The sequence below is a fragment of the Pectinophora gossypiella genome, chromosome 2, assembly GCF_024362695.1.
Source record: "Pectinophora gossypiella chromosome 2, ilPecGoss1.1, whole genome shotgun sequence".
NCBI lineage: Eukaryota > Metazoa > Arthropoda > Insecta > Lepidoptera > Gelechiidae > Pectinophora > Pectinophora gossypiella.
Genome location: NC_065405.1, coordinates 12311322 through 12327573, shown reverse-complemented (window position 1 = coordinate 12327573; position 16252 = coordinate 12311322). Strand labels below are relative to the sequence as shown.

The 16252-nt window shown below is 37.2% G+C and overlaps 1 protein-coding gene across 1 annotated transcript; it reads right to left on the bottom strand.

Moving 5' to 3' along the window:
* Nucleotides 1–10085: 10085 nt before the first annotated feature.
* On the bottom strand, nt 10086–14150 carry LOC126375604 (uncharacterized protein K02A2.6-like). The gene has a single exon (XM_050022599.1). It carries the CDS (start codon nt 14148–14150, stop codon nt 10086–10088), a length of 4065 nt encoding a protein of 1354 aa, XP_049878556.1.
* Nucleotides 14151–16252: the final 2102 nt, after the last annotated feature.

The following is a 16252-nucleotide window of genomic DNA, read 5'->3' as shown; positions in this document are numbered from 1 at the left end:
CTATTAACTTGTTAGTAATTGATATTGAGATTATGATCGTAAATTGCAAAAATATTGTAAGCACTTTACATAATATTATGTAGGTACTGTTATAGATATGTGGTACTTACAAGTTGTTAGGGATGGTCTTTTTAGAATATTATTAAAATTTGCCCTTCAGATTCTTTTTACTTATTAGGTAAGTGCTTACTTACCTATCTCTACAAAGTAAAAATGAAAAAAAAAACCATAATTGTTATCTGAAATCCTACTAAGTAGTAGGCTTATAAACAAATCTTCTTTAGTTGGCAAAAAGAACTACCTAGTTAAGCGTCCAGACTGCCTGGAGAATGCGCCACGTTGCACATTCACCAAGATAAGCTCATGAAGCGTCTAGACTGCCTAGAGAATGCGCTACGTTGCATAAGATAAGCCGTGATGAGATCAGACGCTTGGTCCCTTCCCATTAGTTTTTTAAAGTAGTCTTAAGCTGAACTTCTTTTAGACAATACGTGTGTCTTATTCTAAATAAATAGTTTTAAATTCAATTAAATTGTCTTTTTAAAAACAGTCCTCTCACCCCGGGTGATTTATCTGGCGCAGCCGGTAGGATATTTGCATTAAGGCTGCACCTGAGGACTAGAAAATCGGTCGTCGGGTCAAAAAGTCGCAGATATCCACGAACCAAATAAATAAGTTAAACACAAGTGAGTGAGCGGACAGAGTGAAAATCGTTTTCACATAATACGAGAGACACATAATTCTACGAAGTTCAGTGCAGCTTTATCGTGGAGGATATGGCAGTGAGCAGATTGTGAGTGACTAATTCGCATTCCACTTCTTATGCTTATCTATTCCTGTTAGTTGCGGGCTCAATTATTAATAAGTGAACTCTATAGCTCTATATAGTTTGTTTCGGTTAACTTCACTGAGATAAAGAATATCTGATTTTCACATATCGCACTAAAATAGGTGATAAGTGAACTTTTAAGTATTTTTATTACTTTTGTTTGTTACATTTATTTTATTTTGTGTGTGTTTCGTTATAAAACTAAATATGGCTCAAGTAACGTTAGTTCCCAAAGAAATGCTGTGTTTGATACCGAAGTTTAGTGGTCAACCTGAACAGCTTAATTTATTCTTATCTAAAGCTCAATATGTACTAGATAGTTACACGATACAGGGTAACCTTGCTCAGAGCACATACCTTTTCCATTGTATAAGTAGTAGGCTTGTAGATAGAGCAGCTACCCTTATCAGTGAGAGACAAGACATAACGTCCTGGGATGCATTGAAATCTGTGTTACTTCAGCATTTCGGTGACCCACGCTCAGAGGAGTGCATTAGTATTGAACTCGAGAGCATGAAAATAAAGTCGGGGGAGTCCTACAATGAGTTCTGTAACCGCATTCAACATGTTCGCAGCGCCTTATTTGCTAAAGTAAACCGGTTGACCGACGAAGGCGTAAAAGCAGCCAAAATGATCATTTACAATAACAGCGCGCTCAATGTTTTTCTATATAACCTTCCGGAAAACCTAATACGTATTGTTCGCCTAAAAGGTTGCTCCACTCTCGAAAATGCGTTAGGCATCGTAACTGAAGAGGTGAATTTCCAGCACCAATATAACTCTAAACACAAACAGTTAACTTCAACACATAATGTACAACCACAAAATTCTCAAAATGTTCAACCCCAGAATTTTAAATTTAATATTCCACAAAATACACCTGTCTTTCGACCAAGTGCTTTACAACAGTTCCGGATGCCATTACCTGGAAATCCTCAATTTAAATTTGGGATTCCACAGCAGATGGGCTATAAGCCAAACCTGACCCAAAACCAAAATAATTTTAAACCAAACCCTCAATTTAAATTCGGTATTCCCCAACCTCAAGGTTTTAGACCCAACTTCAATCAAAACACACAGGGTTTCAAATTCGGGATTCCCAATCAGTATCGGTTCGGGATTCCACCCCAGCCTCAGGGATACAGGCCCCCTGTAAACAACTCCAAACCATTGGACACTGATGTCTCTATGCGAACAGCAACAAGACAGTACATGTTAGATGAACCTGAAGGTAATAATAACCTTTTCTATAACTACGAACTTGCGGAAACTTACTGTCATCCAAATGAAGGAGATTATGAAGCATATTACGATCTGTATGAAGAGCCGACCAGCTCGGAAACAACCGAAACTACCCCGGATTTTCACGAGCCGGCCGCACCCAACAACCCGAGATAGTAAATCTTAATTGTGATAGCTTATTAAAATTACCACACATCAACTTACCTGAGATAAATGCTCGTTTTATGATAGACACGGGAAGCACTCGATCGTTTATCAGCCCAAGGAAAGTTGACGAGTTCTTCGCCAACTATAAGTTCTTCGAACCCTTCGAGGTTGTAAGCACTCACGCTCGTAGCAGACACGACGAAGTCATCGTCATACCCCTTCTGAAAACTTTTAAGAGCATGTTACAACATAAGTTTTATGTTTATGACGTCGATAATCGCTACGATGGCTTGATCGGTTCCGACCTTCTAAAACAACTAGGCGCCACAATCGATATGCAGAATCAAGTTCTCCGAACGAAAAATGTAGAAATACCAATAATATATAACCCACCATACGAAGTGCAGCTTCAACCACGTACTGAAACACGCGTGACGATTCCTGCGGACCTGAAAGATGGAGAGGCGATTATTAATTTCGTAGATTTCGGTAAAGACGTGCGTATGCCGAGCGCAATAGTGACATGCAAAAATTATTTCGCGACAACTGTAATACAAAACGCCTCTAGAGATATCGTCACATTAACTTTTTCTAAACCGTTGCACGTCGAAAAATTCGAACGAAATGAATGCAACATCAACTTTACCACGACTAATATCGAGATTGACGAATTACTGAAAGACAATTTAAAACGACTCCGGCTTGATCACATGAACAAAGAAGAAAAGGATAAAATATTTAAATTATGCCATGAATTTCGCGACATCTTTTATTGTGAACAACTACCGCTAACTTTTACCAACGAAGTAAAGCATAACATTCGTACAAAAAATGAAGATCCCATCTATATTAAACCATTTAGACAACCACCAGCTCAAAATCTGGAAATAGAAAAGCAAGTGCAAAAACTCCTCAAGGACAATGTTATACAAGAATCCCATTCACCATGGAGTGCCCCAGTCCACCTCGTCCCAAAAAAAATGGATGCCTCAGGCGAGGTCAAATACCGAATGGTAATAGATTACCGTCGCCTGAATGACGTCACCACCGATGATAAATATCCACTGCCCAACATTACCGATCTATTCGATAAGCTGGGAAAGTCTACATATTTCAGCACAATAGACTTAGCAAGTGGATATCATCAAATAGAAGTTGCAGAGCAGGACAGACCGAAAACAGCCTTTTCTACACAATCGGGACATTACGAGTTCACTCGCATGCCGTTTGGACTCAAAACAGCTCCGGCCACGTTCCAGAGGGCCATGGATAGCATTTTAAGAGGATTGCAGGGTATACACTGTATGGTATATCTTGACGATATCATTGTATACTCATGTAGTCTTCAGGAACACATAGAAAAGCTCAGGAAAGTTTTCGAACGGCTCAGAGCAACTAACCTTAAAATAACCCTGGATAAATCCGAGTTCCTCAGGAAGGAAGTTCTCTACCTTGGCCATGTCATTACAAAGGATGGACTACAACCAAACAACGATAAGATAGAGGCTGTTCTCAATTTCCCATTGCCTAAAACACCTACCGAAATTAAGAGTTTCCTTGGCCTCGTGGGATATTACAGGAAATTCCTGAAAGATTTCGCCAAAATTACACGACCCCTAACAGTCTGTCTGAAAAAGAAAAACAAGGTTGAAATCACCGATGAGTTCAAAGCAGCTTTTGAAAGATGCAAAGAGCTCCTCGTAAGCGCCCCTCTACTTCAGTTTCCGGATTTTTCGAAACCATTTGTGTTAACCACCGATGCTTCCAACTTTGCCATCGGTGCAGTACTTTCACAGGGACCAATAGGAAGCGACAAACCCATTGCATACGCGAGCAGAACTCTCAATGACGCAGAAACTAAATATAGCACCATCGAAAAAGAGCTTTTGGCCATTGTATGGGCCGTAAAACACTTTCGTCCGTATCTGTACGGCAGAAAGTTTACAATATACACAGACCACCGACCCCTCGCATGGTTGAATTCCATGAAGGACCCAAATTCCAAATTAACAAGATGGAAGTTGCGACTTTCAGAATTCGATTTTGACATTATATACAAAAATGGCAAACAAAATAGCAACGCGGACGCGTTATCCCGTATAAGGCTAAATGCTTTAGGTAAAGACGATACTGAATCCATGCAGGTGAATGTAGACGAATCTGAAAGACGATTACATTCTTACTTGGATGATGTGGTTTCTGAAATTGAAAGGTTAAGTAACGCGCAACCAAATCGGGAAGACGAAGTAATATCAATAAGCAGTGGAGAGAAAGAAGAAACAACAAAGCATGAGTTAGAAACTGAGTACCCTATATTATCGCCTTCTGAAAGCACCATTACAATACCAGAAGGAACGATGAGTAACATGTCTCTATCACAAACTGTTCATTCGGCACCAGACATGGACACAAATGGCATACCTATTCTAAACGAAGCCATAGACTCTAAACCTAATCAGATGTTAATTTATACATGGAACAGAAACGAAACGGCTGTAAAGAATATCTCTAGTAACAATCAAAAGATATTAGAAGCACATTTACCAACAAATAGGCCAGATTTGGTCACTCAATTCCTAAAAGAATATGTAAAACCGAAAACTAAGCATTTCATATATTTTGAAAATGAAATTCACCGTAAACAGTTTACACAAGCGGCTATAAAACTTTTTAGAAAAGGGACAGTCAAACTATTTGAATGCACTAAAAGAGTTATACATGTAGAGGACGAAGAAGAGCAACGACAAATTGTTTTAAAATACCACGAGAGTAAGACATGTCATCGAGGAATCAACGAAACTCTCATGAAGCTGAAACGCGTATACTACTGGAACAATATGAACATAACAGTCAGTAGCGTGATAAACGCGTGTGAAATTTGTAAAGCAATGAAGTACGACCGCAAACCATACAAACCTGAATTGCAGTTGACACAGACGCAGACAAAACCTTTCCAAGAATTGTTTATGGATTTGTTCTCAATAGAAGGGAAATACTTCCTGACCATCATTGATGCGTTTAGTAAACTAGGACAGGCTTTCGAAATTCCTAATCGCTCTACACCGGAAGTAGTAAGAGCTCTGATAAAATACTTTTCATTCTACGGTGTCCCTGAGAAGATAAGCGCTGATCCCGGATCAGAGTTCAATAATACATTAATGAAAGAAACGTTAAAATTTTATAAAATAAACTTACACATAGGGACACCTCATAACCCGAATTCTATGGGCATGATCGAAAGATTTCACTCTACCATCCTAGAAATTTATCGCCTTGCGAAATACGAGCAGAAAATTACGGACGCAACTTCGATCATGACATACGCAATAATGGCGTACAATCACACCATACATTCGACAACAGGACTTACACCTTTTGAAGTCGTATTTGGACATACCGACTGTACTAATGCTTTTAACGTCGAGTTTGACAAATATTACACGCAAAAACTGGTAGCCGAACACGCGAGACGAACCAAATATCTGTATAAATATATGACGGAGGAAATGCTAGAAAAAAAGGAAAAGGTTAAAGAAAGACGGGGAGGAGAGACAGGGTTTAATCTAGCAGAAGGAGACACGATATTTATAAAAGGGGTAAACACAAGACGCGGTAAAGATAAGCCCCGGTTTCAAAAAGCAGAAGTGGTTGGAGAGATAAGTAGGAATGTAGTACCTGTCGATGTTAGGAACCGTAATACCAATGTACCTATTAAGGACATTCGTCGTCCTCCACAGGGTCGTGCTCCTGCTGGTGGTCCAGTTGAGCCAGAGCCAGGAGGAGGCCAAGCTACAACGGATTGAACACAATCCCGGGATACTTCCTGTAAAAGAGGGAACTGCTATTATAAGTTACGATAAGTGGATAATAATTAAGAATCTAGATTTAAGTTTAGTATACGATGATATAGAGTTTAATTTCAACCGCTATGCGAACCTCAACAAACACGTCCTAAACCATTTTGGCAAGAATGTTTTTAATTTCGAACTCGCGAATGTCAAAAGTCAAACTGATCACCTAAAACACATAACTTTCACTAAACTCAGACAATTAAATCCATCAAAAAGAATAAAACGTGGACTACTAAACCCTTTAGGGTCACTTATAAAAGTAATAACTGGCAACTTGGACAATGAGGATGCTGTGAAGTATGATAAAATGTTAAATGAACTCAAAACTCGACAAATTTCAGAATTAAAGAAAATGAGTCTGGTCACTGAAATGTTGGGGACATTTACGAATAACAGCAATGTAACAAAAAATAATTTCATCCAATTGGATAGGGAAATTTGGGACATTAGAAAAATACTGAATGAGTCAATGACAAATTTTACAAACAATAGATTAATTCATATTTACAATTTATTTTTACATAACTTCCAAATGTTGTATATCAGATTGGATGAAATAGAAACAGCAATAGCATTTAGCAAAATGGGAACTCTCCACCAGTCAATATTAGACACTGACGAATTTGTAACTGTTTTAGGAAAAATTGAACGTAAAGAGAGCCTTGCATATCCCGTAAATTATGTAAATTTAATTAAAATAGAGCAGTGTGTAGAGATTAAGGCATATATCAAAGAAAATCAGATAGTCTTTATCATCGAAGTTCCCTTGGTCAAAAAGGGGATATACGATTATTATCACGTCTTTCCTCTACCTATTACAAACAACCTAAATCAATCCGTCCTAATTATCCCAAAACAACCTTACCTTATTGCGAATGGTTCGAACACATTCTCACTCACCAAACGCTGCAAAGAGTTGGAGAGAGGCTTCTTTATTTGCTACGAAGAACACATTCCCCCAAGATCCATGGAGGATACCTGTGTGGCGGACTTAATGAAGTTTACTATGAATATTACCACCTGTTATCCTATCCTGGTGGAAGTGAAGACAATTAAAGTAGAGCCCATACAACCTAATCGATGGATTCTCTACTCTAAAGCCAACATCCTTTTGAAGACACGCTGTGGAAGTGAGATGAGCAGAATCTACATCAGAGGTACTTACCTGGCTGTGATCGATGATAACTGCGAACTAAAAATCGATGACGTCACACTGAGGCATCATAGTTCCGAAGCATCTCCAATACTATATCCCAAGTTACCTCTTATAAATTTTCCGGAAATCCCAACTTCAGCAGCAGCATCGCCCTGGAAGCCTATCAACTTGGATGAGGTCGACCTGCGACATCTCCAAGTGTTGTCGTACGCCCTAAAAAAAGCTGACAGTGTTGTGCTAAGTGAAAGTGATAAAAGTGTAAGTGCGGTAAATATAAATAGCATTAGTATAGGAACTCTATTTTTATATATAATCTTAGTTTTAACAATTTTTATCGGTATCTTCATAACTTTAAGAAGACGTCGAAATTCTCAGTCTCAAAAATCATCCCCTGAGAATTTCGAAGTTATGGAGGGAGGAGTTAAGCGTCCAGACTGCCTGGAGAATGCGCCACGTTGCACATTCACCAAGATAAGCTCATGAAGCGTCTAGACTGCCTAGAGAATGCGCTACGTTGCATAAGATAAGCCGTGATGAGATCAGACGCTTGGTCCCTTCCCATTAGTTTTTTAAAGTAGTCTTAAGCTGAACTTCTTTTAGACAATACGTGTGTCTTATTCTAAATAAATAGTTTTAAATTCAATTAAATTGTCTTTTTAAAAACAGTCCTCTCACCCCGGGTGATTTATCTACCTACATGGCGCCATTTTTTATTTGTTGTCGAATATCTACCTATTACTACATAATAGTATTTTATGCAACAGTTGTATAAGAAGGGTCAAAAAATGCGAGTGGCGTGAGTTGCGATGTGAGCCTTGGCGAACATCGCAATAAGAGACGCCACGAGCATTTTTTGACCTAGTTATACAACGTTGCATACAATACTTTTTCTACGACGACGTCATTTTTCCTTTTTATTTTATACTTTTTAGTGTTTTGAAACGAAACACAAAAATTTTCCAATTTATTTTCCAACGCGCGGGAAAATGGCGGCAAATGTATACTTTTTTTTTATAGTATATCTATGGCACCAAACAAAGTAAAGGTGCCAGTTTCCAGGTCAAAAAAAAAAAAAAACAACAACAATGCTTTTTTGGCGACATTATAGTACAGTTACACTTTGTAAACAATGCTTTTATAGGCCATAGAGCGTACACTTTTTCAAAGAGTTTAATTATGTATGTACTTATATTAGACTTTTTGGTTATTTAAATGCCAGATTAAAGTAGAGGAGTAGAAAAATAATCATATACCTATGTCGTAGGTCCGACTAAGGGGTATAGCTAGATAGGTATATATTTAGTACCTAAGCTGGAGTGCGAAGGCCGGCCAAGGCAGCTTGGAGCCACGTTAGCGATGAGTCAGTAGTGCTTTCACAGGCAGTGGGCAGCGGTCGATGACTCGCCTCTCGCACCCAGCCTCCGAACTAAATAGCTCCATCACGGTACTATACACCTAGGTATACAATCTTCATGTTAATCAATTTTTACTACTTCAAATTTAAAACAAAACAAAATTCAAATCGAACAAAAACCAAAAACATAATATTATATATTTAAAAAATATAATAAAATGAGACTGTATATTAAAATTAAATTAAAAAGGAACCTATTGAACAACTCATTAAAATGTAATTATTTTGATCTTATTCGACTAAAACGACGGTTCCAATTTATTTTTATTGAGGTAATTGAAATAGAGCATTATTAGCGTTTTCCAATAAAAAAAATACTTGTTTATGTAAGTACTAAATCGTAAATAAATTCTCCTTGGAGGCAAACCACTTTATTTCAATGTCAATGTAATATGAACTCTGTAATGAGTACCTAATACTCATTTGAAATGCATAACAACTGGCCACAACCAGATAAAAAAATATTACATGGATGCCTTTAGATATTATTTTTTTTTAATAAAAAGGCATTGTCAGTTTTTTTCACAATTCTGGCCAGTGTAAGTTTTCTTTCCTTTAAAATTTTTTCAATTTAAATTCCATTTGAGAATGTTATCATATCGTGCCAAAATAAATACAAACACTTACCTACGAGTTTAATAGACAGTCACATTTGTAACATGAAAACAATAACCTATTGTTTGACTCGTACGTATATCAAAACAAAATAAATGAGAATTTTCTTTGTTTTATTCGCGAATCGTACTCTTCGTTTTATATGCATTTCGAAAAACACTTGGAACGTACTTCGGGATCGCATCGTCTCGTGACGTGACTATCATCCTAATATAAGTAATGTTCCCATAGGACAAAGTGATTAAGTAGCTAGCTAAAAGTCAAATGACACTACACGTTAGTTTAAGAATGTATAATATACTAGATGTAGGGTTCTTCAGTAATTAATAAACTGTTTCATATACTTTCATTAGCCTTTTATTTCCATAATTAAACTGTTTCAATATCGGATTTAACCATAGCGTACATAGTAATGATTTGACACTGACAGTGACAGATGTCTGAATGACATCCGGGAATAGGGACGCTTTACATCTCTACAATCCCTTTCTTTCTTAATAAAGTAAGAGCTTAACTTAATAACAAAAGTTTTGTTCTTGTGAACGTATTCAAAATGAACATAAAGCAGGCAATAGGGACCAAAGTTAACATACTAACATGTTTTTAAATTAACATAAAAGTTTCCTAATTTAAGAAAACTAAATCAACTTAAGATAACTAAATCAAGCAACATTCTCTGTTAAATGTGCAGCACTTGCACGGTAAACAATTGTGTCTCAAAACTTATCTAAAGAATACAAAACTTGTACTATAATCTAAGACTTAATGTAACCTTGGCATCATTGATATACTAGATTATACAATGCATCGTGGCCTACGGCTACTAGAAAGTTATTTATTATTATAAACACATTCTAAAATAAGACCCAATACAAAGTCTTTGTACTTGGTAGGAATTTTAGTCATTCGTCTGTCTTTGTCCCTTGTCAAGTCAGTTTTCTTAGACAACTCATTTTCGTGGCATCTCCTAGACACCTTTGGGATTTCTCTTTCCTCCTGATTTGTTGATTTATTTATGTCTATATCTGGTATTTCCTTCTCTTTTTCTTCTATCTGTTCTGAACATTGAAATCTTTCTAAATCTCTTGTACGAATGGGCTGGAAAAATGATGAGTTTCTTCTCACTATGTTCCCATTAGGAGACTGGGCCGCTACTGAATTGCCACTTTTCCAAACTACCGTATGTGGCTCCGGAGAAAATGTTGTTGATAACTTGTTTTCTTTCTTTTGTTTAACTAATACTTTGTCTCCAACTTCTATGTTTGATGGTCTTGCATGTCTCTTCTCATCTGTGTATTTTTTTAGTTGCATTTTCATGTATTTATCCCTGTCTCTCATTTCTTCATCATTCAAGTTTTGTTCTTCTAGATGCATTTCAGGTAATTTAGTTCTTAATTTTCTTCCTCTGAATATATTTCCTGGTGGTAATCCTGTTGTAGAATGTGGTGTTGTTCTGTATGCAAATAGATAAGTTAACAGCTCTCTTTTCCAGTCTTTCTTTAAGCCTTGTGCAATTTTCAATCTTCTGAGGACATTCCTATTTTGTCTTTCAACTTCTCCATTGGCTTGTGGCCACAACGGTGTTGTGTGTCTTAGCTTGACATTGTTAGCTTGGAGAAATTCGTTGAATGTTTGATCTCTAAAAGCTGGTCCATTGTCACATACAATTTCCTCCATGATGCCTTCACGGGCCATAATCTTTTCCAGAACTTTAATTGTTGTTTCAGCAGTCTGATTGGTTGTTATTTCTACTTCAAAGTATCTGCTATAGTAGTCAACAACGAAAAGTAGATAGTGCCCTGATGGCAGTGGTCCCAAATAGTCAATAGCAACTAACTGCCATACTCTGTTTGGTAATTCTGTTGGTGTAAGTGGTTCTGGGGGTGTAGTCTGTCTCACAAGCCTGCAGCCTTCACAAGTGTCAATCCAGTATTCCACATCGCTATCCATCTTCAGCCACCAGACTTTCTCTCTTAATTTTGCCTTCATTGAATTTTTAGATAAGTGACCTTCATGTGCAGTCTCTAAAATTTTGGGCACTAATTTCTTTGGAATGATTATTCTTGTTCCTCTTAGTATGATGTCGTCAACGATACATAATTCTGTTTTTATGACTTCATATCTTTTCAAATCTTTTGTCCAAACATCTTTGTTTAAAGCCTCCTTTAACTTAATCAGTTCTTCATCTTCTTGTGTAGCTTCCAGAATTTCCAGTGTGGTTACTGCTTTAACTTCAATAAATGATAGTAATGCAACATCTTCAATATCATCAGTGGTTACCTGAGGACTGTTGCTAGTGTTAAGCAGTCGAGAAACTGGGTCAGCTATGTTTGTCTTTCCGGGTTTATATATAACCTTAAATGTAAATGGCTGAAGTCTTAAGACCCATCGTTGTATCCTGGCACTAGGTTTGGAAGTAGGTGAATAAATTATTTCCAGTGGTTTATGGTCCGATAAAATATTGAAATGTCTTCCTATTAGGTACATATACAGACTTTCACAGGCCCAAACAATAGCTAATGCCTCCTTTTCAGTTTGTGAGTAGCGCTGTTCTGTTGGTGACAGAGCTTTGCTAATGTACTTGATGACAACAGGTTGCTTTTCTCCTTCAATATCCTGATGTTGTATTAGAACTCCAGCAATCCCAACTGGACTTGCATCTGTAACTAAAGTTGTTTCACAATTTTTGTCATAATAGCCTAGGGCTGGTGCTCTGGAGATACAATCTTTAAGTTTTTGAAAGGCTTTTTCATGAATGTCAGTCCAGACAAAATCACAGTCCTTCTTGGTTAGGTTCCGTAGAGGTTCTGAAATGGTACTGAAATTGGGAATAAACCTTGCTGAAAAATTTACAAGTCCCAGAAAGCTTCTAACTTCCTCCTTGTTCTCAGGGTGACGAAATTCCTTTATAACTTGTTGGCTAGTCGTTGTTGGCTTGATGCCTTCTGCCGATAGATGGTATCCCAAGAAATTCATTTCTGTCACGCCGAACACACATTTATTTTCATTCAATGTTATGCCACTACTATGTAGTTTATTCAGCACCTGTATAAGTCTATGGTTGTGTTCTTCTATAGTTCTTCCACCAACTCTGATATCGTCTTGGCTGTTTGCAACTCCATCAATTCCTTGCAGTAAGTGGGCAATGACCCTCTGAAACATCTCACTCGCACAGCGTATGCCAAAGAATAATCTTTTGTACCTGAATAGACCAAGGCTCGAACTGAAGACTGTAATGTTCCTTGATTCTTCCTCCAGCTCTATTTGGTGGTAGCCCCACTTAATATCCAAACAAGAAAAATACTTACAGCCGTTTAAATCAGCTATAAGTTCTTCAAATGTGGGCAAAGGTACCCGTTCACGTAACACTGCTTCATTAGCCCTGCGCATGTCTACTACAAGTCGGTACTGGTCTTTAGCTTTCTTGGCTACAATGTGGCTAGGAGACACACATGGAGTTGGTCCGGTTACGGGTTCAATAATGTCATAGTCAAGTAATTCTTTTATCAGTCTTTCTTCAATAGGTCTCATGTTAAATGGTTGTCTTCGTATGGGTTGTGCAATAAGTTTTACATTAGGGTCTATGGGAATTTGAAGCTTGAAGTTTAGAAGCCTCCCAACTCCCTTAAATATGTCTGGATACTTATTTACAACGTCAGTCATTTGGAACAAGGGTTCTATTTGGTGAATGGGTCCAACCCAAAGTAAACCTAACTGAGTCGAAGTCTGTCTACTTAAGAGTGATGGTCCATGTCCTTTGTAAACCAGTATTTCGGTCTGTACTTGTTTCCTTGAGTCAGGTGAGTATAGTGTTGTCTTAAAAGTACCTAGTTGGGAAAGTTCTTTACCACCATATGCATAATATTTTTGATTAACACAAGTATTTAGTTTAACATTCAAACCTTGATGGATCAATTTTTTAAAAGTGTTCTTATCAATAACATTAACAGATGCACCTGAGTCAACAATGAATTTGTAAGATAGCTTCTCTCCGATTAAGATTGTGTACTTACAGTTCTCGCTTTCAATATTAAACACAGAGTTCACACTTTCCTCACAGTTTTCATCTGATGTGTCCTCGTCCGAACTGTCCTCCGACTCTGATGCACTTTCAATAACATATTTCACATACTTCTTCTTTTTCTTTTTGTTCACACTGTCTTTTGGTTTACCTTTCTTCGTTTTACAACACTTTGAGAAGTGACCTCTAATGCCACACTTGTCACACTTCATATCTAATGCTGGGCACACTTTACTGGATGCAAAATGACCCTGTCGGCCGCACCTAAAGCATGTTGATTTTGATTGTATTTTGTTAACATTATTTTCTGGCACTTCTATACTGATTTCTTCTTCTTCATTTGTTTTCTCCAACTCGTATATCCTAGTTATTTCCAAAATTATCGCTGGTGTAATATCTTTCCCTTTCTTTAGGAATTTTCTTTTCAATTTAGCATCTGCACATTTTTCAATAACCTGGTCGCATATAGCTTCGTCGGTGTTAGTAAAACCACAAAATTTGCTTTGTCTACGCAGTTTTATTAAGTATTGTTCCATTGACTCATTCTTGTTCCGAGTTAGGTTCCTAAATTTTTGTCTCTCATATGCTCTGTTTACTTCTGGCTCAAAATATAAGTCGAGTCTGTAAAAGCACTTTTCAAGCTCCGTTGTTCCTACGGCTTCATTTTCTGCTATACTTTCATAAATCTCTTGAACGTCTGGTCCCGCCTGATGCAGTAACCTCGCGATTTTTTGTTTGTCGCTTAAGCCGATTTGGCCGTCCAAATAGTATTGGAAGTTCCTTTTCCACGTTCTCCATCTCTCTGCGACAGTGTTCGCGTTTTCGTACGGATTGAATTGAGGTCCTGCTGCCCCGATTGCATATTCTGTCGCCATCGTGGCTTTTTCGTGGTATCACATAAAATCGAGAAAATTATGCAATCGAATCACAATCTTCTCTGCTCATCCTCGTCGCCAATATTTGTAGGGTTCTTCAGTAATTAATAAACTGTTTCATATACTTTCATTAGCCTTTTATTTCCATAATTAAACTGTTTCAATATCGGATTTAACCATAGCGTACATAGTAATGATTTGACACTGACAGTGACAGATGTCTGAATGACATCCGGGAATAGGGACGCTTTACATCTCTACACTAGATATACCATCAGTATACGTAGGATTCTCAGTACAGTCTGCCTACATAACTGACCCTAGATAGAACCTAGACAGGTTGCAGGCAGACGGGCGAATGAAAGTAAATAAACATAGTCGTGAGGTAAACAAACTTGGAGACATCGGGACTGGTTTGTCCACCTTCAATCGCCATTGCAGTCTATACACTTTCCTTTCTAAAGAATTACTGAACCATTTAATTATACGCAATCATTCAGTAGAGCAATTGAGCACCGTTCTTTTAATGTAGGTTAGTTATTGTCCGTTATAAAAATGATCTACGAGAATTTTAATTATATCTTGTTATTGTTACTCTATTTACTTTTATCAGTTTATAATTGTAGAGACGATTATTGAGCAATTATTGCCCAACCTGCTTCTGTGTTGAAAACCCGTTTTAGTTAAGTATCTATTATGAACAGCTTATAAATGTTTTACCTGCTTTTCAGGACGACGAAGAGAAAATATATGTACAAAACTAACAATACTTATAACTTTGTTTCATGTCACCTCTCTCTCCGCTAAGCTTTGTCAATTGGACTGGAGAAGAAATGTAAAGATAGTCGAGTTTTAGGGCAAGCTGAGACGTTCTGGCACCGCTGCCAGCCCCAAAGGGTCAAGCCTAAACCCTTACGCTATCGTTAACACTACGCTAATAAAACGTAATGTGCATATATGTAGTAAGGAAGGAAATGCAATGCCGCTGCACTAAGTGAAACCAACGTTAGTTGCGCTTGGTGAACATATACCTATTAAACTTCACAGCTATCCACTCTGTATCTGTCTTTTGTATAAAGCTATGTCAAAATTAACCACACCTTCCTTTTAGTCTTGCTTTGACAGAAAATTTACTTTAGTAGACAACCCAGTAAAGTCTGCACGCCGACAACCGCAGCCCTCGCGGCACCGCAACCGATCCGCGCGGTCCGAATTATATCGAGAGCTTCGGCCAACAGCCGTACGACATTTATCTAGGTAGATATAGCATTTGCAGACTAGCAATTTATGAGTACACCCTAAAGTAATCACCGATATGCGTCAATGGCCAGGAACGCCGTTTAAGGTTTTCTTAGAAATAAATACGTAACTTTGGAAATTTTGTAATGACAGACTAATCTGGTTTTCTTCTGTGTACTTATAAGCTATTGCATTTCTACGTTATGTACCTTTATTCTTGTAAACTATTACGTAATTAGTGGGATTATTTGAATATTTACTCTTGATTGATTATAAGGCTAGTCACGTGTATTGTAACTGCATTAAAATTATTTAATTAAATAGGAATTTAACCGACTTCAAAAGAATGAGATCAATTTGACCCGTATGTGTGTAATATTGCTGAAATTGCATAATATTCTTATCTACTTATACGTCTTTTAGTCTATGTTCTAAACACGTGTGCCGAATTTCAAAAGTGTATGTACCTATATATGTTTGTGTGTACGTAATTTCATCCACGCATTTCTCGAAAACTACAAATAAGTTTCATCACAATCGATTTAGTAGTTTTAAAGTTATGGTCAAAAACATTATTAATATGGAAAAAAATAATGGTTTCGTTGTATGAAGGAAGCCTTTGTCACTGTTAGTAGGCAACACGAAACTGTTAATAATATTGAGGTAATTTAATACTATGTATCTATTGTAATAATTCTTCATTCTTTTATAATGTTGTGTTCCACTTCTGCCGTATTTAGAATTTAGATTCTTATTTTTTATTAGACAGATTTTAAAGCCAATATTTAAAAAAACTAAGTCCCTCTGGAAATTTATAAGAAACTAATTTCTTCCTAATCTTCTACATCTTACCATCATCTCAT